Source organism: Clavelina lepadiformis, chromosome 7, assembly GCF_947623445.1.
Source record: "Clavelina lepadiformis chromosome 7, kaClaLepa1.1, whole genome shotgun sequence".
In the NCBI taxonomy this organism is placed as follows: domain Eukaryota; kingdom Metazoa; phylum Chordata; class Ascidiacea; order Aplousobranchia; family Clavelinidae; genus Clavelina; species Clavelina lepadiformis.
In genome coordinates this window covers 15,405,518-15,431,103 of record NC_135246.1, presented here as the reverse complement: position 1 = coordinate 15,431,103, position 25,586 = coordinate 15,405,518, and the positions used below count along the sequence as shown (strand labels likewise).

At 36.7% G+C, this 25,586-nt stretch overlaps 2 protein-coding genes across 4 annotated transcripts; both read left to right on the top strand.

Moving 5' to 3' along the window:
• The first annotated feature begins 518 nt into the window (after positions 1-518).
• On the top strand, positions 519-14,831 carry LOC143466286 (lipoma-preferred partner homolog). 3 transcript variants are annotated; one of them, XM_076964948.1, is made up of 11 exons: positions 519-706; positions 7,913-7,965; positions 10,720-10,869; positions 11,097-11,186; positions 11,390-11,488; positions 11,619-11,867; positions 12,018-12,135; positions 12,233-12,348; positions 12,433-12,563; positions 12,955-13,075; positions 13,187-14,831. In XM_076964948.1, exons 1-11 carry the CDS (start codon positions 580-582, stop codon positions 13,289-13,291), a joined length of 1,359 nt encoding a protein of 452 aa, XP_076821063.1. In that variant the 5' UTR covers positions 519-579; the 3' UTR covers positions 13,292-14,831. The 3 variants fall into 3 exon arrangements, with proteins under 3 accessions (XP_076821063.1, XP_076821062.1, XP_076821064.1); XM_076964947.1 differs by having other exon boundaries at positions 520-706; positions 11,616-11,867; XM_076964949.1 differs by lacking the exons at positions 519-706; positions 7,913-7,965 and adding an exon at positions 7,725-7,867 and having other exon boundaries at positions 11,616-11,867.
• A 2,849-nt stretch (positions 14,832-17,680) lies between these two features.
• On the top strand, positions 17,681-25,333 carry LOC143465043 (solute carrier family 2, facilitated glucose transporter member 5-like). The gene is made up of 14 exons (XM_076963171.1): positions 17,681-17,905; positions 18,706-18,810; positions 18,895-18,981; positions 19,147-19,265; positions 19,773-19,897; positions 20,704-20,819; positions 21,169-21,331; positions 21,426-21,613; positions 22,756-22,869; positions 22,960-23,070; positions 23,146-23,218; positions 23,436-23,563; positions 23,739-23,869; positions 24,028-25,333. Exons 1-14 carry the CDS (start codon positions 17,876-17,878, stop codon positions 24,119-24,121), a joined length of 1,584 nt encoding a protein of 527 aa, XP_076819286.1. The 5' UTR covers positions 17,681-17,875; the 3' UTR covers positions 24,122-25,333.
• Positions 25,334-25,586: the final 253 nt, after the last annotated feature.

Genomic DNA, 25,586 nt, shown 5'->3' with positions numbered 1-25,586 from the left:
TGATATGTCAAGAATTTATATGCATTTAAAATGTTGGTGAAATGCAGAGGTTTCAGAAATGTAGGAAGCAGTTGTTGGAGAAACCTAGCCTAATCATAAAATAATATCATTTTTTGTAATTATCATCTACGCTTTTTAAGCTAAGAAGTATGTTATGTATGGGTGAATTAAAGGTTACATTTCAGTTCTTTGTACGTTATGACTGTTGGGAAATGAGTTTGTTTGCTCAAAACAAACTTTAAGTGCAATTTAATGTAAATATAGTTCAATAAATAATGAGTCGTGTATTTGTCATTTTCAAATGACGCAAATAATGACTAGTTCGGAATAATTAATGCTGAACAATCATTTTAGAAGCTATTTGTAAACTGTCTGAGTGCAGTTATGGTAGGTATGTTGGTGAGAGAATACATACGGTTTGCATTTGCTGAGTATTGTTTATATTTATGCTCACGCTATTAATGCACCTATTCAGATTAGTCAAAATAATCTTTCTTGTTATATTTAACATGTTTTTGGTGTATAATGTACACAGAATATTTGTGGCTTAGGAAACTATTAAATTGAAATCATAAAACAATGGCAAATGTCGGCAGTGACTCGTGGTTGGAGCAGGAGCTTGCTGAACTTGATGAAGCGGAACAATTTATTCAGCAGACCATGTCAAATTTTTTACCAACTGGGAAAGCAAGCAGCAATTCAAAAGGTACGTTTATTAAATTAAGATTATTTTACATAGTGAGTTGGGATGGTGAAAGTTGCACTTGGTGCAAGTAAAAACGTGACAAGTTTAAAGGAATCCAAATTGATTCAAAACTATTGAGCTAAGGCTAACATTGCTGGAAAAATAAATTTTTAGTGATCTATTCCCACAATCAAAAATCAAGTTACTACTCATTAATTTGAAAATTTGGCTTGCAAAATAGAGTTATCCAACCAACAGAATGTTGGTACCAGATTGAAATATGTCAAAAGATTCATGCCTACTTGAATTACTTAGGCGTCTGGAACATGAATTGTGTAAATTATGTCTTAAATGCAAGTTTAACATGAATCAATCATAAAAGGCAATTTGATTAGCAATTGAATTGCTTTTTGGCAATCCGGAATCGTTAACGTTATGCTGTTCACTGTAGCATTAAAATAAAGCTGTTTGATCTTTTGGCGTTTTACTGCTTAAACATGCCTCTGGCTATAACGTTTTTATGAGCTTGACAAGGTCGTATAATATGAAGACTTACTGAATTAATTACATACAATTGGTTTTCATTCAATCAAGATTCTCTGTATTACTGTATACAAAGCAGTTGGTAATGTTGCCAATTGTTGCTTATCTTTTGAATAACATTTTTCGCATAAGTTTAGACTTGGCGTTGGGAAGTTAATATTACGGCAGAGAATTTATGAGTTGAACGGTTGAATGAGGCTTCCTGTCTCGGGTCTCACTAATTGTGTCAATAAATGAGGTTCAGCAGACGTCTGGGTGATCTGATGCACTCTGCCGTTAGGTGGCAGTAAGGCGTGTTAAATGATGAAGCTCAACCATTTATGATTTACCACGGTTTCTCTGTTGAACATCCCAGTATTAAGATATTTAGGATACTGAGTGTACCAGTAATCTCAGACAGCGATCTACTCTCGTAAATATTCACTAAAACGATGGAATGTTATTTTGCTGAAGTATTCTATCGCTATCTAACAGTGGTGTTTATATATCTTTTATGGCCAAATACCAATAGTCTAAAGCTCTGAACTAATCTACAACGGCCAGGGAAAAGTGGTTTGGTGTTTAGGAGCTTTGTGATGTTTCAGCAGTTTTCGACATGACTTGTGACTCGTTGTTAAGGAGTGGAGCATGAACAGTACTTTAGTTTCCCATCGGGTCAACTAAATTGTTTACTTTTTCGCGGTCTATTATGCATTCCAAATATTTCAAAAATTTCCTCTTTGCAAACAACGGCCGTTAGCTTGCGCAACCCCTCCCCTACAAGTTAATTTGGAGTTTCAGAACTTCTTAGGCCAATTAATTGACAACTCTTTAAAGCTTCCCTTCAAAGATTAACCAACTCCGTCTGGTCGTCTGCCGATGTAAACAATTAGACAAGTGGTCCTTGAGTTAAGACACAGTAACGAATGGAATCTTTTGGTCGCCGATTGACAGGCTTTGTTCTATTCTGGTCAGGCTCGTGTTTTGCGGGGAGCGAAATGTCATTACGAAGTATGGGAGTTACCGCCGAAGAATGTTCTTCTTTGTAGAAAATTGCTGATAATTGTAACCGCCTCTTTTTATACGGGTCGAGCGTAATTTTACACGCAACTCTCGATTTTTTCGATCCCAGTAGAAAGAGAGGGTTATTTGTTGTTAGGCAAACTTTACACAGCCAGCTCTTGAAAGACAGAGGTTCAAGATATATGATAAGCGATTTTGGCTTTCAAGCTTTTGAACTAACAAAATGCCAATGCTATAGGAAGCGCTTCTGCGCTATTCTATTTAGTCTTTTGGTCTACTTAATTATTGAAGTTCGCTATCACAGGCAGTGATTGTCTTGTATTGTAGTCGAGCATAAGGATAATTCATACATACAGCCAGTTGAAATCTACGCAATTTGTAGATCCTAAACTAGATTCAATTAAATTGAATGGCTACTACCGTTGACTGCGATTTTAACCGCATAAAATATAAAAATTAATCGTGCGAATTGGAACAAAATTTAGTCATATTTTTTGGCTAGGGAAGAATGTCGCGGTAAATAAGTAAAATGTTATAAAGACAGACCTCGCATATCAACCTTTTCAAGTTTGTTGAAATTTTAATGAAATACCGCTCTCCGGCTGAAAAAGTGGATTCACAATTGTAAAATATGGCCTAGTGCTAGTGGGCGCGATACCTTGTTCTTTTACGTATGATTTTCTCCCACTTCAAACGGCAGTTTTGTTTACCTGTTTTAGTTCTAAAGATGGACAACCCTGAGACAAAGAACTAGCCCTTACGATTATTATCAAGAAAGTCTCAACCACAGCAAGGCTTGTTTTACCATCCAAACAGACAGTCATGTCGTTCTGGCTCTAGTTACCCATTTGTTGTTGGGGCGCTTATGGCAACGTTTGCTCTGATTTGTACAGTTACCACGACCGCGGAACTCGCTTTAAAATCATAAATCAGACTTATTTGGGATTCCCGTTGCTTTGTCAGCTGCGTTCTGTTTGATACTGTCGTGATGTTTGCGCTTGTGAGATGTTCGCCTACGACAGTGTCGCAATTTCGCCCGTTAGTCAGAGCATGAAAGAATGTAATTATTTTAGATTTTCGCGTATCAAACATCGTCATTATACTATTATGAGGTTTTTCGACTGCTTTTGAATTTACCCCGCAGGCTTGTTTGTGGTCACACCAATCGTTTCACACAGAGGATTATATTAATCCTTCAAGATATCACTCAATTCGAATCGAACAAGTTTCTCAGCAAACAAGCAAATAATCATTTCTAATCGTCTGGGTTGTTTTATCGCCCGCTTTTTGGGGTGTAAGATTATTTAAAAACGAAATATTCATCCTTTTATGAAGAAAATGTTCGTGGAATAATACTGGGTTCATTTGTTTAGTGCAACAATGTCACTTGACAAAATTTTAAATCCTGATGTCGGAAAGGATTTCGTTGTTGTAGTACTTATAATAATTGGATGTTTGTTTATGTAAGATTTAGTCGCAGTGCAAAACCAAAATAATCGAATTCAAGCAGTTAAAATCCAAAATACGTGATAAAGACATGGCTAACCCGCCAAAGATTTGAGCGATAACAACGTAATTGTAAAACACCGGGATAGAATGAATAAGGCATGCTCTACCCTTTTAAGTCGCTTTTATTCCTAGTGCCCTGTCATCGTTGTCTGCAGCCACTGTCATTTGCCCTTTGTTCAAAATTCCATCTCTCTTATAAGTTAAGCGATAAGGTGATAACGGTCTTCCCCAGACGTGATTACTTTTTCATTCCGGAAATATCTGCACGTGCTGAAAAATTATTGTGTTTCCTTTGACGTTATGACATGATATATTACACATGGCGTATTACGTATAACATTACTTGCAGGATATCTCGATTTAGACGTTAGTTTTGGGATTTTGTGTAGTCACAAAGGTCAAACCGTTTTTGGTTCGACCTGTCATCTGCACGCCTTATGTAAACGTTTACTCTCTACGTAAATCCTCACCAAAAATAATTCGAAACGAGTTTAGATTTTCTTCTTAGAATTGGGTAGGAATTCCGGGTCGTCCTCACAATAATACGCACGTGAGATGGTGATTGATTTTAAAGAAAAGAACTTTAGAGCAATAATCAAGCTGTGTTGTCATTTAGTTGAGAGCATGTGACGAGTTGGAGAAAGTATAACCTCGAAGCCAAAAAGAAACAAGTGCCGTGATTTTTAGTTGACTTACTTTTGCTTCCAGATGAGTTGTAGGACTTACGTTCGTTGTCTTTGGTGGAACCATGTAGGAAACGAAGTTGGTCGTTAAATTAGGAAACGCTTTTTGAATATCAATCCACCATCGCCATGATGTTTTGCAAACACTGCGTTTGATAGAAAATGAACGGTAAACCTCTTTTAACGATTAACTATGCAAACAGTAACGAAGCGTCTTTCTGTCTGTCAACTCTGATTCAGGTAGTTTGGGCGTTATATACGGGGATAATTGCGATGTATCAGTTGGCAACCCATTTTTTCGTTATGTAGGTTTAGAAACACTCGAAATCGCGCGACAGCAAAATCAATAGCATCTTCCCAAAGCGGTTACACACTGGTAAAAGGTGTGGATTGAAAGATTTGGAAGACGTGTTAGCTGCTGCGGCAACCGCTTTACGCTGCGGTCTGTCCGGCAAAGAAGATATTTGTATTAAATCGTGCATAGTTGCAAGTGCAGTTCACCCAATGTCTTGTGCTGTGTTGGTTGCTGGTTAGAAATTTCCAGTGCATTTTAAGGCACATGTGTCAGCGCAATGCTTTGCTTTGTGCAGCGGTTTTTGGTTGATTAGTTAGGATTTGTGCGTGTTTGCGTTTTGCAGATATTTGTTGAATTTTTTTCATCCGTCATTAAACATATTTTAAGCATTTCGACGGGTATAAAGATAGCATACTGTACTATAGCAGAGATATAGCAAATTTCTGCAATCGGCTACTTTGTGTTTACAGGTAAACAGTTAATCGAATTGCAAAAACACGGAAACAGTACCGGATATGTAGGCATAACTACCATTGTTTGAGTTTTACCGCGGAAGTAATACTTATGCTTCTGCCGGTGTATGAAAGGAGTTGCAGACAGGTATTTAGATGCGCTATATATAATTAGATGCACCGGCCACAGATTTGCTTGTCTCAAATCGGCTTTGAGACCAGAACCAAACCAGTCGTAAACTCGCGTAGTTGTTTTCACAGGCAGAGCTTTGTAACGGTCTAGTAATCGCACTAAAACGGTAGAACGTCCTAGAAATATAGTATTTATTTCTCGAACGCTGTGAAAACGCCGATAAACGCTATAAATTTTACTCTTGCAAGTAGAGTATGTTTAGGTGTTGTTATCCAAATTACCGAGTATGGTTGGGTAAGAGCTGTATGTATAGGAAACAGTTAAAAGGAGTTTTAACTAAGGAATGAATACGGTCTATTCACTCTATTGTCAGATAAGGAAAGTGAAAAATCAAACCTTCGCAGCGGGTTAGTAGAAGGGTAAGACAGCGAACGGCAGTGAAAAGCCATTGGGAAAATTCATTGAATGAAATTCACCATTTAGCAAAACTGTCTGAAAGGATTTGTAACACATCTGAAATAGCATTAAAATGCACAGTATGTTGGAAGGTTGATTTCCTTTCCATGTTAGGGGTCCTTGTGGATCTAAATTAGCTTTTAATGTTCAACCTAGTTTATTGCTACAAGTCTGACAGCCATATCTGGTCATGGAAAACGTGGAAGATTATGTCGCACACTTAGTAACGAATCACTTGATCCATATCACGTGATTACCTTTTCCTGATTTCCCGGTACGCTGTCTCATACAGATTTACCTTTTGTGATCTTCCGAGAAATGGACGATCATTGATTTTAAAGCATTTTACCGTTTTATAGAGCATAGATTTGTTTAGTGCAGGGGTCGGCAACCTTTTGCACTTAAAGAGCCATTTTAACCGATATTCCACAAAATAAAAATCACTGGGAGCCGCAAAACTATTTTCACAATAAAACGAAAACGACACTCTGTAACAAAACTGTCATTTGTCGCATTTATAAAAGCAGTTAATTCAGTAAGATTTAATTAATGTGATTTAATTAATGTGATTACTATAATGTGCTCAGTGAGATAAAGACGCGAGTGTTCTTCTGTTTGTTTCTACTGTAGCAATAAAATTAATAAGAGCCGCATCAGAAGGATGAAAGAGCCGCATGCGGCTCCGGAGCCGCAGGTTGCCGACCCCTGGTTTAGTGCATGTGAAGCGATTATTTCGAAGGGATTTATATAACGCTGTGTGATAATGGAAAGACCGTTGAGCACGTCGCGTGAGTTTGTCTCTGACAATTGACAGTTTAATTTCGTTAAATTCCTCTTCTAAGGACGATTTAAATAACACTTTTGCAATTTATTTACGCGAAACTAGTCACGTTATCAAGCACTAGTCACGTTTTGAAGCAGGCAGTGTTCCATTAGCTGCGACGCATGGTTGCAACTGGCTTGCTGTGGATTTCACATCCATTGCCAGTCGCCAACGTCTGATATGCCACTATCACTGACATTGGTATATTGTCCGCTTGTTTGGGCAGAATTTCTTTATAGTGTAAAACAGCAGCAAATCGCACCAGTGGTGAAATTTCACTGGCAAAGAACAGCTAAAAGGTCAGTTTGAGGCGGTAAAACGCAGGGATTTTTTTGGCATTTTGAGTTCAGAAGAAAGTCTTTTATAATTCGGAGATGCGTTTTTATATATGACCAACAGAATAATTTCATTTGCTGAAATAAGTTTAAAATGGCTTGGATAATTCCATCAAAGTTTTAAGTGCAGGTATCTTTGCCTACTAAACTAACTACACTGTTGATCATATTCATATCTTGATAATGTAATACCTTGATAAATTTCCCATATTAATATAATTTCTTAAATGAAAATAGAATGGACGCTACATAATACAACTTGAACGCATAGCCTGCAGTGCATCTTGCATAGCTTACATTGTGTTAAATAGTCGAAAAAATTCATGATTGCGTGATAGATACAATTAAATTTTGTGCAAAGTACTTAGGAGCAGTCTATTTATAACATTTCAAGTATATTTGGAACGGAAAACGGTACTTATCGTTTCATGCAGAGTTTGCTTAGAGCCTTAGACGTTTGAGTAATTGATGAATTGAACAGATTGAGCTACCTGCCCAGCACAAACTTAAGTACGGTTAGCTATACCTGGAAATCTTCAACGCTGAGTGCAAACAAAGCGGTCATACTTCTTTTTTTGCTTTGTTTACATTCTTTTGTTTTGCGCCTTTGTGTGCTGGAGTATGGCAAAGTGTGCAACATAGTTTCCATAATACAGTGTTACAAAATTTTGTGCAAATTAATTTGTACTAGGGTCAAGAGTTTTGGATAACAGTTATTTTTAATATGCTGTTTTGCAATTATCCCAATTACTGCATCTTTCACCCTCCTGAGTATTTTACACGTCGTTATTGTATGAATATTATCTAAGTTATACTTGTCAACAGAGTTTAAGTTATTCAAATATTTATAATATTTAACATTATCTGAGTGTTGACATCAAGCTAAGGGCCTTGTGCTCTACTCCCAAATTCTTCAAGTCTTATTAAATATAAAAAATGCTCAAATTTAAGGTGAGTGCTGAGCAATATATTGATGTTATTTTTTTCATAATATAGCTACTGCAGAAGTGAAGGGATATGATCTCAAACCGGCTGGCCAATCCACCCAAGTAAGATCGCTCTTTTCTGAATGGTGGTGTGCATGTTATGATATGGAACGATGCCATTATAATCTAATATTGAATGAATACCGACGACCACGGGATATATTGTTATTAGCAGTATAGTCATAATAGTTTAATATGTTTTAATATAACTCGGTATACCGAATTCCATTTGAACTCTTTATTATATCCCAATTCAACAAGAATCTAATTCTTGCCAGTTTGCTTTGTATAAAAAAGTCCAGTTTGCAACTCAAGCAATTTCAGTTATGAAACTACTTTCCAATAGATTAAGAAGAGTTTTGTGAATGCATTATGTAGTAGCTGCCATATGTTGTCGTGTAGTCCGTGACCGATAGGAATTCTTTTTAAGCCTGTAGTTGCAGGCCGTGTTTTATTACTTGTAATATACAGTATTTCGAATGGCAACGAACATTTTACAGACATGTACAACGAAATTAATGTTTCTTTGCCCTACAGTTGGCTTAACGCAAATTCAGTGTGTAATGTCATTTTTGATAAGTGCATGATCGTGCACATATGAACATACTTAATGATACGTAGCCCACTAGCGTAGGTAATAATTATCTTTTTATAACCCGTGGCCATGTGCGCAAAAGTTTAAAAGCATAATTGCTATGCGCGACTGCGTACCTGTTAGAGGCAATGCTTTATGAAGTATTATCTAGGACCAAAAATTTCTTTTTTCGAGTACGATCTTTTATCTTTGAAAAACACTTGGTTATGGTTGCTCCATCTCATGAAACAATATAACCTATGATTGAACACGTTCTTTGCATTCTTTGACTTCCTTAGTTATATAAAGCCACGAAAAAGTTAGTAAACACTTGAAACATATGCCATCAGAAGTTGAGTACACAGTTTTTACTCGATAATTTCATGAACTGTTGGTTGTCTAGTTTTAAGCCGCTAACCTTATTTTCCTATGTGTTCTTGCTGGTTTGCAATTTAGCGCATGCCTGTTCCTTTGTCTGTCAAGGTTAAGTATGGCATGCTTTGAGAGGTATCAAGTTATACCTTGCGTTGACTTTTCTTCAGCTGTGCGCTTGCGGTATATATTCCGTTAGTTTCTACGGCTGTGCTTCTCAACCCCTGGGTCGCGACCCAAAAGTGGGTCGCCGTCGCCAATTAAACTAGTCCACAAAGCCGTTCGATAACTGAGTACCTTACTCTATTGTTGTCTATTAATTGCATATTGACTGTTTGTTGACATCATACTGCATTGTTGCGTAAACACAAGTGAACAAGCATGGTGATCATTATTTGCTGTGAGACTTTAGATTAGCTACGTTCGAGTCAAGGCTACATATTTGTTAATACCCAATTTTTGGGTTAAAACATTGGGTCGCCTCAGCATCGCTATTAATTTACGTTTAATATTTGGATCGCTGCAAAAAAAGATTGAGAAGCACTGTTCTACGGCATGGTGAGCGCATGACGTTTTGAAGACAACTTACGCCTTTTCGTGGACACAGCGTTGTCTTTCCAATAACCGCAAGTCGGCGCTGTACACAGTTCTTGTTAGCTGCTTCATATATGACGTTTAAGGTTATGCCATTGAGCGAGTTACTATAGCGCCCTAAGGTTACCATATATGGCCTGGCTTATCTGCCTGATACGTTACGGACAATGATCTATTTGTTTCAGCAAGCGAAATAAGCTGCGCGGTTAATAGAGCAACCCATCAATAGTGAAATGTTGATGGCATACAATTCAAAGTACAAGAAATTAGGTGTGCGCTTTTGAATCTGCATAAAGTCAGCTCGCCACCAGAAAATCTATTAACCAATAATTTTGTTGCTGAAAATAACCAATTAATAACGGTCAATAGCAATAACACCGTTTATCACGAATTGCCATAATATCAGCTTCTAACTACTCCATAATACGCCGTTTTACGTGAAAATTCACACCCTGTGTATCCCGTTGTTTTTAATGTTTTGTAAGCCGATCCTGAATTACACTAATGTTTTCGCTTGATTGAGATTTAGTTATTCGCGTAAATGCGCAAGTAGTGTGACGTCACAATACGTTCATCGTCATGGACAAGACCGCACCGCGGAATTTGAGTATAGATGACGACTTTTCCGAAACGCCGACGAAGTGTTTGCGAGACAAGGCCATATTTGGTGCCTAGACAAGTACGGCATCGGGCTATATAAGTGCGGCCTGTAGTAAATAGCGGGCGGTGTTGTCATATTTCTGATAGCTCGAAAAACAACGGTACGAGTTAAATTACGTTTGAAGACTTGAATTACGAGCATTTTGTCAAGGATGTTATGGTGACATGTCGTGGTTTTAGAGTGACAGGCTTCCAACTATTGAAATGCGTAAAATAGCTTAATTTCCAGTATGGCAGCGAGCTGTTCATATTATGTCGCACAGTTCTCTGTATTTCAGATACAATTGAATGCAGTTTTTGTTTTTAACGAATTATATTCAAATATATATTCGCAGTGCAGCGCTTTTCCCGCTCAAAACACTTTATATGGTTGAGAACCCGCACTTAAGTGCAAAGTGTTTTGGTGAAAAGTGCCAGCATATCATTACGTAATCAATATAATTGTGGTTTATGGGCTGAAATGGCCACAGTTCGTGACAGATTTAATTTAAAGGCAACCTTTGCAGAGCTCAGTTAGGGAGGCTGTGACGCCTGAACATGTCGACTTTTAAGTTGTGGTCAGTGTTAATAAAATTATATCTTTAATTGTAAGTGAAGTTGCGTTTATATTTGATCAGGTGGTGCAGCCTAAGTCCCCGACTGATGTCGATAAGTTGACAAACCAGCTGATAGCTGGACTAGATACTGGAAAAGACAAGGACACAGGACACTACGACAACTTCAGCTTGCCGCCTCCACCCGACTTGGATGATTTGATCCTTCCGCAGGTTGTTAGAGTAAACTTCTGTGCAACAGCGCTATGTGAAACACATTATTCTGTATTTGTGATAAATTTATACCTTACCAGTGGTTATTTAATTAATTTAATAACTTTAAGAAGGGCAGTTTATATTGCTTGAGAGATTTAGTTGGATGCCGTAAGTTGTGTTGATTATGAAATCACTACAAGAGTTTGTGGACATAGTTGGAATATTACACAAGACTAATTTTTCAGCAAAAGGAGCCAAAAAGCCCGGATCTACCACCTCCACCACCTCCTCTTAGCACTTATCCTGCTCCTGTTCCTGCACTTGCACCACAGCAGGTATATATATATATATATATGGAATGATCTCTTTGTATTTTAATGCTTTTTTGAGTTATGTGTAGTAAACCACCCCAGGTTTGTGACAAATAATTTTTCTTTTCACAGTTTAAATGCATTGTTTTCTTATCTGGATTATGTCTGTGTTTCTTTTGATATTACGTTAATATAGATGAACGTTTGACAACATTTTTCTGTACTAGCCTAAGATGGATACCATGTCCAAACCTGCACCCCCGCCAGTTCTGCCCAAACCTTCAAAATCAACACCACTTCAACCCCAAAGGAGCAGTGTGACCATTGTAAGTAACACATCTTTGCATAGAAAATGGTATTGTTAAAAATTTAGCAATCTATTGTCAGTTTGCAGTAGTTTTTGTGCGGAGTAAGTCACATTATTTGTGTTGTTTTTCTCTCTTGGCATTGTAGCAGCTCAATAAAAAGTCACCGACAACAAAACCAGTCTCACAACCGCCTCCTGTTGCACCTGCTCCCACTTCGGCTCCTGTTGCACCAGCTTTCACCCCGGCTCCTGTTGCACCAGTTTCCACTCCGGCTCCTGCTCCGCCGGCAAGCAAGAGCGCTCCTGCTCCTGGGATACCAAAAGACGTCAAGAAGAATTCTGAAGAAGAGCTTGATTTCCTTACAAACAACTTGCTTTCGAATATGGACAACCCTAAAGTAACCATTCAATCAATCTTAAACTCTTATTATATCCAGCTAACTTTGTTTATCTTATTTTTTGTTTTGTAACATAATTTGCTTATTTCGGAAGTGGCTAGTTTAATTTTCTTGCGTACTCATTAGTCTCACAAGCTCTTAACTCGCTAGGACGAAGATTTCTATGGATATTGTGGCAAATGTAATGGTGTCGTTGAAGGTGAAAAAGTCGGCTGCAAGGCGCTGGACAATGTCTACCACATTACCTGCTTTAGATGCGTTGCTTGCAGTAAGTTAAATATCAATATTTGTTGCACATTTCATTTCTTTGAACATAAAGTTGTCTAGTAGAGGACGGGAATGTTAATTGTTCAGCTGCTCTATAGGTCGTCCACTGCACGGGGAACCTTTCTACGCGGTTGAGAAGAACGCATACTGCGAGCCCTGCTACATCGCCTCGCTTCAAAAGTGCACAGTTTGCTTGCTGACCATCACAGACAGGGTAAATGTCTGAAATCATTTCAGAGGCATACATTGTTTGGGCAAAGACATTGTTTGTTATTTACATGGCCATTGTTTTGTTCAGATCCTGCGTGCAACGGGCAAACCATATCATCCTGCCTGTTTCAAGTGCACCGTCTGTGAGACGAGTCTGGATGGAGTCCCATTCACACTGGATGATGACAACAAGATCTATTGCGTGGAGGACTACCATCAGTAAGTAGTGGGGCCTCTGAAACTGAATTTTGCATTCGATGGGCTTAAAGCTGATATTGTTTGTAATGAGTTGGTATTTTATGTGAATTTGTTAGTATTAATATTTAATTTTAAAATTATATAATATATTTAATTAGTTGATATTTTATGTGAAAACATGACGTCACTAAATTGGAGTAAATGCTCTAATTCGTCAACACACAAACTGAGCGTGACTTGTTTTGTATCATGGTTGATGGTCGACGAACAAGACAGGCATTTCATTCGGCTTTGTTAAGGCTCGCAATGACCCAACACCGCTATAGTGCCCGTTGTAGGCCTGTTTGAATTTTTCCAAGAGTTAAATTTCTTAGCTTGTTTTCCGTTTATCAATTTTTGATGTTTATTGCAGGAAATATGCTCCTCGATGCTCACTCTGTCATCTTCCCATATTACCGGAACCAGGAAAAGAAGAAACCGTGAGAATAATTGCTCTGGATCGCAGTTTCCATGTCAATTGCTACAAATGCGAGGTAACTTCGTGATCAAATTGAACTGTTCAATAATCTCGTCATTCAATGTGATGTGAACCGGTAATGTCGATGAAATTGTGTTTCATAAACTCGTCACTTTTGTTTCTGTAGAAATGCCAAGTTCAGTTATCGTCTGAGCAAGGATGCTTTCCATTGGATGACCACATCTTCTGTCGGGATTGCAACACCTACATGGTGCAGCAACTGGCCGCTTAGGACTTTCATTTTAAATTTAGCGCCGCAGACTACATGCTTATGCTAACGTCTAATGTCACCAACTGCGTCATACATACGCTGTAGATTGTTGTATTCGCCGCTGTACTATTTCGTCACGTGTGTGGCACACGTCAGCTTTGTACCACAGACACCAGCAGTGCCGAAGTTGGTCAAGTGTATGCCAAGTGCAGCAGAGATCAAAGTGACTTACTCTCCGTGCACCTAGTTTGATCTTTGAGTGTATATTACGAGCCTGCACCAAACTTTAACAGTTTTTGGTGCGTTTATGAGCTAATGTTCTCCATACACCCCACCCAAGTAAATACTGCATGCGGTGCTTTCATTGTACCTTTACCGAGAATTTTAATATCATTTAAATGATTTTATTTTAATCTTTTAAACGAGTTTTAATGAACAAACAACTATTTTTCTCGTTTTAGAGCACTTAACCACATTTTGTCATTCATTTTAACCTTGGCAATTAACTGAGCATTGTATTTTCGATTTAATTATTCCAAGTGATAGCGAAGTGCACTTAACATGTCATCATATCAGTACAAATGTGTCATAGAATTCTACCAGATCTAACTAACAGCATTCATCGTCTTCGAAACGTTCTATTGCAGACGTAGATATTTTCAGCCTACATGTAATCATACTATGTACGTTTGCTTTTGTACGTTATTTAAATCGAGCTGCTGTTATAGCGCGGAATTGAAAAAATTGCAGCATAACTTTCCAAGGTGGTGACCCCTTTATCTTGCTTTTCAATTTTACGCAATGCATTGATTTTTGATTGATTCATTGATTTTGATTGATTCATTGATTTTTATTGATCGGCGTATACCGAAGGTCAACGTTCAAGGATGACTTCAATCAAACTTCAATTACCGACGCTTTGATCCTATTTGATCAGAATTTCCTTGACATGTCTTATAACCAGCCCCTTTTGCCGTCGGCATGCGTAATTTATGAGCTCATAGCCTTATTTCATGACATGCTTTATTTAGTTGCCGTTGGTGAAAATGTCGCCTTGCTATAAGTATAACATTAGCAGCAGTTTAATGCGATACAATTTATGTCGTTTTAATTCTTTTAAGATGTAATTGTAGGATACTGTTTTATCACCAGTCCATTTTCCGCAGCAAAGACACATTTTTAAGAGTTTCTTATTTGTCGCCAAATGTGTCCTCAGTTCTTTAGGTTGCACACTTACCAGCGTTGCCATATGCTTTTTGCACCGAATAATGCTTGAATTGTTTCTAATTTGCGCCGTGCTTTGTGTGGGGCTTTGGATATTTCCACAATCGTTTACGCTCACAGTATTCATCCTATTTATACATACGCTATTAGTGATTTTCCTTGCTTATTGTTGTAATCTTTTTATTACGTTCAGACCTGTCTGCCAAAACGCGGTGTTTTACGGTTATATGTACATTTGCTTGCATTGTGTATGTTCATTGAACAGAACATTGTGATGAGTATGACTAATCGGCATTGTGTGAACTGTAAAGCCTTGAAATAAATCTTCTTGTAGTTATTGTTGGCGTCGTAGGCGTAGAAGGACGTTCCAAAACACTGGATGCACGCCGATTACTGACGCATCTCCACAAAACGTCATCTTCCTTGGAGAAGTGTTTTTTAAAGAGGTTATCATCACACAAGTCCAAATAAACTTAGCTTGTGCGATTTAGAATCATACAACATGCTGGCAATGATAAAGTTATTCTGTATTTACTTATCAGCCGATTGTCGATGTCAGCTTGTTAATAACGCTCTTTTGCCTGAAAAGCACATTGAAAAAAGCTGTTAAAAATCAGTAAAATTCTTTTCCGCATGACGGCAGTACAAAACCATACCAACCGTCAAAAAGCAGAAAAGTCGATGCATTACATCAGAAAAGGAAGGAAATCAATGCATAAAACGTGACAAAAATTTCCGGATTAATAGGAAGAGTGTGCTTGGGCACCCATCATAACAAACAACGACTCATTATTCCGCAAACAAATAATATATTTAGCAAGCGTTGGGCTTATACAGTGGTGACATAAGATTTTACAAGCCCAAAAGCTGACTTTTAATCCCACATAAAAGCTATTTATTTCCATTAAAAGTTTTTAACGCTATGTTATTGATTATGATTGCAACAAAGATGTTTTAGAAAACCTTTCATTACACAAACCTTAACGTTCTATACAAAATATGAGGATTTCCGGAGTCAGGAAAGTTTATTTCATGAAATATGGGTAAAGTTAACGAAGTGACTATTTTACCGTATGTTTTTCACGCAGCTTGTTGTTAAAAATAGGCTGTTAGGTGTAGATGAATGGGTATGCAAAATGTTGATTTTTGCTGTTTAAGGTTTTACTGGAGTTAGATTTAAATTAGAAGGTAGAGTTAGGTTAACTTTAGGTTACTATGCCATAATATTTAAGTTGGTTTAACAAGAAACTGTAAAAATAGCTTCGAACGCACGATTTTTCTGGTGAAATAATAGCAGCCCTAAGTTAATGCAATATTTTCGTTAATGTGACAGCCAAGCAACTGGCTATTTTTCGAACTAAACTAAAACTTTTCATCTGAACTTATAAATTGGACATGTTTTAACACGCTTACGTCGAGTCATCTGGCCTGCATATTTACCTTGATATTTACAATGTGACAACAACAAGCAATAGGGAATGGCGAATTTGGGGGCGTGTCGAAGAGTGACGACCTTCGAAAGGAGAAAAGAAAACAGCACGTCTGAGTAAGAACGTGCTGACGTAGAAAAGGTTAGTTCAAATGGAGTTATTTTTGTCACCGTTGATAATGGCATAGTATGAATTACTTTCAAGGTCGCCGACACAAAGCACATGCTTCTACCAGTCATCTGACGAAACCTAGCTGTAAACTAATGCCAACATCATCACACGCAACATATCTCACTTAGGATAAAGACCAACTGTCTGTTCTATATTTGCTCCAGTAATGTTTACGCCGTGACTTGAAAACGAAACTGGTATTCTTTTGGATTGATTAATCAATTTCGTCAAGCATTATTTCATCATGCATCATTCGCATTCCTAAACTTGGATATCGAATCGAAGCATATTTAAGGCAATACGTCATTCTGACGTCACGCTCACATGTCACATTACCGAAATCGATTGAAATTGCCCACGCCCTACTGAAAGCAAACAATCAAAAAGGGAATTCCAAGGAACAGTGAATTCCGGGAAGTAGCCTATATGGCGTATATAATACAGAATGGCTAAATTTCTATTACGTTGATAGTTTCTATTTCATTGATGGCTGGGTAATTTTAACTGCTGTGTTGGTTGATGCCTGTATGGTGTTTATGAAACTTTTCGTGAGAGCTTGTGATAGCTGTTTACTATTTATCTTTACAGCATTTCCTTTGTAGATGATAAACAAAAACGTTCTGCGGAAGTAATGCTTCTTTACTTCCGTCGGGTTACGTGCATTTACACACCTGTCAAACTGATTGTGTGAAGATTTTGTATTATATGGATTAACTGTAAGCGTGTTTTGATTCGAAGAATTGTTACAGTTTGCACGCAAGAAATAAACCGCCACGACTCTCTTTTAAAAATACTAAAAACAGACTATTCTCATGCTAAAGATTGTAGGCTAATTGACCCTATCGCTGAACTCAGCCGGTTTGAACTTTAGTGTAATACTAAGTAACAATATGGTAGCCTGAATCAGTTACTGATACCTGTCGCACTATTCTGTAACCCAGTGGGTTGCGCAGAAACCTACAGAGTTATCGACTGTTCCTCAAAAGATATACCTGTACCAATATTTGGGTAATTATGATTTGTAAAAATAACGATAACCGAATTATTCAGCTCTATCCAAATCGCATCACGACTGAGAAACTTGTTTAAGTTGTACTCGTACTGGGCCAGAAATATCGTATCATTTATTTTTTCGTTAGTCGTCGTGGTATAAGTAGAGTTAATAGTATGACATGTCGTACGTTATACTGTTTATTAGCTAAAAACTTTAGTGTGTGTTTCGACGAGTTCTACAAACTCGAATAATGTTGAAGAAAGTAAATATTAGTAAAAAAACGCCTTCTACACGCCTCTGCAATAAATAGCCGTCCGCCATGTGTACGTGGCAGGAGTATCGTATGGACTCGATTGGTTGAAATAAAAGGCGTGGGCCTAGCCTATTCAGGTGTGAGCGTGCTCAATGTAGAAAACTACTGAGTATGGAATCGACCAAGTAGTGAAGATTTAACTTGAAACTAGTCTTAGTAGGCTATTTTAAAAAATAGAATCTTTATAACCTGTTTTCTGCAAACTGAATTATAATTACATTAACGTGGTATAAGATTTCTGTCATACGTTTACTTATTTACCGGTACTGAATTTAATCTTTATATTTCTTGAACTTTATAGCGTACTGTATACATCGCTAAAAAAATAAAACAACTTATTTGAAGTGACTTTACTGAAAATTACCTACCTCGAATATTTACACGGATATTGAAACGAGTTGTCTGCGTATTCACATATTGCTGTTGAATTATTTCATCAATTATTGTTGAAATTGGCTGAGCTAAAACTAAAAATGGGTGAAGGCTTGGTAGAAGACAATTCAGTAAGTTCAATTTACTTTTTATTCTATACCACGCTGGAAAGTTTGCAGTGTACAGTTGATTTACTTTACTTTATACTTAAACATTTGGTGAAAAATAAATCATTCAATACTTTGCAAACTTTTTACAGTAACAATTTATTTTTGATCGTGTACATGGAAAAAATAATTTTAAAGATTTAGCTTACATGTAGATAATAATTGTTCCATTATATAACATATGAAAGGTTATTTCCCTCGTTATGTGTGTACTCCCCATATCTTAAATTGCTGTATGGCATTACATGATGCTGGACAAACAAGATTTGAAACTCTGTTGTTTACATGGGAACATCTTCTCTTTCCCCTACAAGATTACTTGTATATAATTACAAGTAGCATGCAAATCTGAAATTTTCTGCTCAGTTTCCAAACTTTACACAAAGATAAACTGACGCCAAAAACAATGCTGCTTGTAGTATAAAATTTTGAGTTGCGCTATCAGTTGTTGCTAAAATTCATCTTTTTCATGTAGGCATAACACAGAGCTGGGCTAAAATTTATAAGTTATTACCTGGTTGAACTTATTAAGAAAATTAATTTCACTTGTGGTACTCTACCGGGACTCTTATCTATTTTGTTGCGTTCTTGACTCAGCTTTCTTGTTTTTCAAGCTAATATTGACACAACATATTGTGCATACATGTGCACGTAGCTATCATCTAAATATTTATTTAGTTATTTAATTGGTTGATTGGTTAATATTTATTTTACATACATAATAGGCCTAATTCTTATATCGTTTTTTTTGTGTATTTATGCAGAAGCCAAAAGCAACTTTTCCACTTATTATGGGGGTCGCGATGGCTGTTATTGGGTCTGCTTTTCAATATGGATACAATATTGCAGTTGTTAATGCACCTGCAGATGTAAGATTGAGTGTTGTTTCATATTTTTTCTCAATGCAAATGACTTTCACTTTTTTCGTTGCCTTATTGTTCTCATATATTTAGGAAATTAAAGATTATTTCTTTGGTCCATTAAAACAATGTGAAAATGTGACCATCATTGATTTGAATGCCACCACTGCACCCTGTGTTGTAAGTATTTTGTAGTTTTTGCTAAAAAGATGTTGATTACTCGTACTAAAATCAAATTAACGTATGTTCACAAAATGAACAAAACTTGTGGGACATAAACATATATATAGTTGCAGTATTGACATGACAATTTTTTTCAAAAATCATACATTTGCACAATTTTAGGTGAATAAAGACCACAAATCTTATCGGGAAAATATGTACTCATTAGCAGTAGCAGCATTCCCTTTTGCTGGTATGATAGGTTCCCTATTAGTGGGCCCAGTTGTAGCAAAGTTTGGCAGGTTAGTTACATTTTTGCAAAGTTGTGAAGCAAACTCACCAGTGATACAATGTCTGCAGGACATTATACATAAATAAATAATTAATCAACAGTAGGTTTGCAATGATTGATGGTGTCTTTTACTTCCGCAGCTACTGTACGTAATGTGTGACTTTCTCACGTATCTTTTTGATTATGTAATGATTGTTTCTTCTTTAGTAATGTTTAATAATAATAATAATAATAAATGAAATATGCGAAGCATACATACATTAGGATGTTTCATTTTTTCACCATTTTGGAATTTAAAAAAGCTTGGGGTCTCCCTAGGCGGTATTTTGGGCACAATGAAAGAATCTAAACTTCTTTTTGATTTATGATGTCATTTTGAGGTTGCACCCCCTTGTTTGAAGTTTCAGTGGAAGTACATTGTTCTAATTTGGCGATATCTCATAAATTCCAAAATGGTGAAAAAATGAAACATCCTAATACATATTGTTTGCATGTTTTTATTATGTTTTCTTTCCAGGCTTGGTGGTTTAATGATCAACAACCTCATTTCAGTTCTTTCTGCTATTTGTTTGGGAGCAGCTAAGCCAGCTGGAAGTTTTGCCTTAATTGTCATCGGAAGATTTCTCATTGGAGTTTTTGCTGGTCAGTTTTATCGTACTTTGGTTTGTTTACTATGAATTGGAGAACACATTTATCCGATAATTGCTTGTCTAAGCAACCCTTAGGTCATCATTTCATTGTACCATCACCTTATCTCTTACATAACTCATTCTGTTTATCATGTATTTTCTTGAATGCATAATTGAAATTCTATCCAAGAGTTTATGTTTGTTCTAACTTACTTCTGTTACATGATTCAGATGGAGTTGTGTTTGTGATAGAGGGTAAATACGGTAGTGATCTGCGCTCTACTAAATTTTTATTATATCGATGGCCTGTATTGTCTGTTTGTCCTTGAAATACCTCCTGTGGTTGTGGTTCCTGCTTTTTATTAAAATAAAGTTCTTCAACAGCCAACAATTCCCTTCACGCACTCAAGGAGTAAGGGACATGTCCTTTGTGTTGAAACATAATAGCTTGAATTATTGTTTTAGTTATATATATTTGAGGCGTGTTGTAAATCTTTGCTATTGGTCTTCAATAATAATCTTCATAGTACTTTCCTTTTAGTTATGAATACATTATAATAAGCATTGTATTGATTAATTATTATTAACAAACCATTTTAAAAATATCAATTTAATAGGTTTTGTAAAAAGCTGTAGTTTGGTGTATTCTTTTGGTTTTAGTTGTTTTTTTTCGCAGATAGCAATCTGCAAACATCACGGTGTTGTTGTTAAAAGCCAAATGTGCTGAGTTGTTTGTACAGTTTTGTCTATTTCTTTTCTTTTGTTAGTTTATTGTAAAACAGACAACAATTCTTCAGAACAGGCAATGTTGTGTTATAGGTTTGGCAACTGGTGTGGTCCCAATGTACATAGGAGAGATATCACCAAAGGAATGGCGTGGTGCTATTGGTGTTTTAAATCAACTTCTCATCACTATTGGAATCCTGGTGGCTCAAGTAAAATTCTTTGTTTTTTGTTAAAAATTTTTTGCTTTTACAATAAACCTAATTCGTGCCCTTCATAGCTAACATGCTTCAGATTTATACATACACATTACCCTTTTTCAGACCACTTAACTACAAATATGTGGTTGCATAAATTTAATACGTTCAAATATATTAGTTTTATCCTTGATTAAAATAAAAGTTTACCTGTGACAGTACTTATGTTTATTGCGACCAATCGGTAATCACAGATTTCAATCATTCCCACTTTAACCTACCAAATCTTTTTACCATTAGATATACCGAATGCTATATATTGATTATTTTACTTTCTTTGAAACCCCATTGGTCCATTTTACAGTTATTTGGATTGCAAAGTGTGCTGGGCACACCAGATCTTTGGCCATTCCTCCTCGCTTTTACGTGTGTGCCATCGATTCTGCAATCAGCATGCTTTCCATTCATGCCTAAAAGCCCTAGGTTCCTTCTTATAGATCAGCAAAAAGAGGATGAAGCCAGAAATAGTAACAAAGATAATTTTATACTATAAACCTCACTGGACCATTTTTTTTATGGCTGGTAAGAGAGCTGTAACTAAGATTTTATGTTTCTTTACAGCGCTAGTGAAGTTGCGTGGAACTGACAATGTTATGACTGAGATGGAAGAGATGAGGACAGAGGCAGCTGAACAAGAGGCAGCCGGAGCACTTTCCATTCCACAGTTGTTCCGTGAACGCACAGTGCGTTGGCAATTAATCACCATTTTGCTTATGATGGTCGCCCAACAACTTTCTGGCATTAACGCTGTAAGTTTCTGCATTTTAATTCAAACTTACTGTGTATACATTTGTTCCGTACATCTCTTATATACCCGGCTTTCATCTTTGTTCATCTCACATCTTTTGTTTTTAACATTCAGTAGTTATTCTTGTGGGGAATGATGCAGGTTAAGACACACCATGTTGATTCTGACTCATTTCCTTAATTTTTTGCATAAATTCATAACAAATAAAGACTTACGAAGGGCAATATGATATTTTTACACAACAAAATTTTTCTGTGATCGGATTGGCTGTATTTGTGGGTGTGTGTGGGGCGCAAAAATGTGGGCTTGACAGGATATCAATTGTACTCCTTAATTAGAAACCAAAAATGTAAACTGGACATTTTACCGGTTGAGCCAGATTTTTTGAAATTCCGTTGTGACGTTGATGCCCTTTATGAATGATTTAAGGCTGAGAAAATTTTCTTGTAGGACTTGTTTCTCTGATAATGACTTGATAATATGAATCATACATGTAAGTCATGCTTTGATCCTAAGCTATGCCAAACATAACAATATTAATACAATAGTTACAGAAACATGTGCGGCTATGCAGCAACTCTGTTCTTTTGGACATAGCGTGAAAGGCATGGCTACTGATGAAATGGCATATTGCAGTTAATAAATCTCATAATACTATGCGGCTGATCTGGAAACTGTAAATGAACATGAAAACATGACAGCATACTTGTCTACGTTAACCACATATTTGTTAAGATAACTACTGTCCCACTTAAAATACATAGCCTGAAGACATTAGTCTTGTTTGTAGTGCTAGAGTTAAAATGAGCTGGTGTTGGATGGTATTTAAGTCTTACCACTCCCTGATGCCTTGTTATTATTTTTCTTCTCCAAAGTAGTTGTCAGTTCTTTGAAGCAATTGGCCACTTTTCATAGAACTTAGCTGACACCTTGCTTTTTGATTGCTGATTTATGGATAACAGCCTGTAATTTAAGTTGGTATATACAAAACTTATGTCTTGCTAGACACTAAAATCGATGTAGAACGCACACATCAATTGAAATTGCATGGTCCACTTCATATTTAATCGGATTTATGCTTAACAAATTACCCAGAACTTTTGTCCTAAAATGAACTTAAGAGTTCTTTTTGATCAATAATAGGTTTTCTTCTACTCTAACAAAATTTTTGATGCCGCTGGTATTCCGAAGGGAAATCCGCAAGACATGGCCTCAGTTGCAGTGGGTTCTGTAAATGTGCTTATGACCATTATCTCGGTGGGTTTTTATTGTTTGTGGATTTGTTTAGTGTTTGTAGTAAATGTGAAAGTTTCTTTCATTAATTATTTTTAAAAATCCACTTCAAAGGTTGCCATAATTGAACGTACTGGCAGAAAAGCACTGATGGTGTGGGGATTTGGTCAAATGATTTTCTGGTGTCTTGCTCTCACCATCATTTTAAATCTTCTTGTGATCACGGTAAGATAGGCCTTAGAATGAGACATTCCTCATTTTTTCCGTGTTTAGTTTTTTAAACAGTATTTTGCTCTGTAGAAAATTGCATGGATATCTTATTTGAGCATCGCTTGTGTTATTGGATACATCGTTGGATTTGCTATTGGCCCAGGCAAGATTACACATGTGATTGAAATATGTTTAATTAATACTGTTTGGTATTAATTGTTGTATAACGGCTAAACATTTAAAAAGAAATTCCAGTTCAGGCTCAGTAGTGTTTATCAGAGTAATACAATAATAACGACAACAATTTTAGTATATCATAAGAAAGTAGAGTCCATAGCAACACTATTATACTAACACCGAAACTTCACGAACTTCCACAGGACCTATTCCATGGCTTATCACCGCCGAGTTATTTAGACAAGCTGCCCGTCCCCCAGCATTTATGGTCGCCTGCTTAGTCAACTGGACGTGTAACTTTATCGTAGGGATCAGCTTTCCATCTGTCGCTGTAAGTCTTGCCGAGATTTTATACAAAGTTGTTGATTACGTCCTGTCTCAAAGGAAGCAGATGTAGAGTATTTTCTTGTGTTGGGTATTGAGTGGTTAGCGGCGCCCATTATTGATGATGGAGTCTACAAACTCATTGAGATGTTTACAATAATCCTGAGATATTTACTCTACAGGATTTTACTGGACCTTACGTATTCATCGGTTTTATGGCAGTCTGCATTTTCATTACTGTTTTCCTCGCAATAGTAATGCCCGAAACAAAAGGCAAAACTTTCCAAGAAATCAGCAACTTGTTTGCCAAGCGGTGAGTAATTAAAACCTGTACCATGACTGTTTTCAACGAAACATGTAAATGATTCAATCATTTCCAGGTTTCGGGCTATTTGATTATAATGTGTTTGAATCATACAACCCTTTGTTTAGTTTCCGAGTCAGATCTTAAAGCGCGCTTAATTTTTGTAGAAACAAAGTTCCTGGAAGGGCCAGCGTGACACGTGACCAATCTCAAAAAATCCCGCTTAAATCGATGGAAAACCACGTGGAGGAGCAGGTCTAACGGTCACTCAATCGTAGTAGCGCTGAGGTCTATACCATATCGGATTACTGTACTAACGTATTTCACTATTTATATACTGGTCAATTAAAAACGGCCGACTTCCGTACTTTTAAAACAACAGACATTTCATGAATGTTTTGTTTGGGCATTTGCCATGCTTTTTCATGTACACAATTTTTTTTGTTTTGAAATGGCTGCAGTCTTTTATACTTTTTTTGAACACAAATTCGTTAAGATTACCTACAGTAAACTCGAGTATACGCCTTTGTTTACACCTCGCCCTTATAACAAGTTTTCCACGTCATGTAAATTCGTTCCATAAGGTACACGATTGAAAGCTTTACCTTGTGAAAAGATATAGTGCACTTGCAGTCAACAGCACATTACAAAACGGGGAATATTGCATTTTACAGTCGTGATTATTATTGTAGGGTTTTATAGTGCATTGATGCGCCATTTATCATTACGATTGTGCAGTTATTTTTAAGTTACTGTTTAAGTTGAGTTACTTTTTAAGTTAAGTTTCTGTTTAAGTAATTGCGTTTTATGCTCACTGAAATGTTTTATTTTGGTATAAACTGTAATTTTTGCAAGACATAAAATTTACCGGTTCGTTATTTATTAATGTAAACCTCAATTTTTTGTCTGATGCGGCGGTAAAGTGTGAAATTATATGAACCAAAACGCTACATTGCTTGGTCTAAGACCGGCGATGCGGTTTTGCTTGTAGAAATTGTAAATAGTGTGTGTATTATTGTATAGTGATATAGTGTGTAATTGGTGCTATGTATTATATTTATACAGTGTGCTTAACAAAACCTTTCAAGAAAGCATGCCGCTTTCATTTTCTGCCAGTGGTAGAGTCCTGGTGTCGCTAAGGCATTGGAAATCATTTACAATAAAGATTTCTAAGAACTAAGCTCGGTCCTATTGATTGCCAAACGTTTCCTGGTTCTAATCAAATGCCCGAAACAGTCACAATACGCAATTACTCTGGAATTCTATAGTTCACAGCTTGTTTCCTATTTCATAAGAACTGACAAGCGATGTTTGTGCGCTGCAGAATCTGGTTCTGAGAAGTCCCGAGGGTTCGCTTTTTGCCGTATTGTATTATTTTTGTTAAATGTCGTATCGTATTAAGCGACCATTATCAAAAGATATGATTTTCCGCTCTTTCATTTTTCAGCGCGGATGAATTTAATCTGGTCAAAATTGTTGTTGATTATTTCTTAGGAACTACAGCAGTGATTGGTAGGCTCACATTTACGCTGATATTAAATTTTCTCTGTGAAAATCCGGTGCTTTTAAGTTCCACAGTCATATACTCCCACTGTGTATTGACTCTGGTTTGTTTTCGCATTTTCCCACGTCAATGTAACACAGACCGGTTCCAGTCGAGTAAAAACGAAAATAAATATGCGAAGCGTCGAATACTTCGCTATTTCTACTGTGCATCATATTTTCG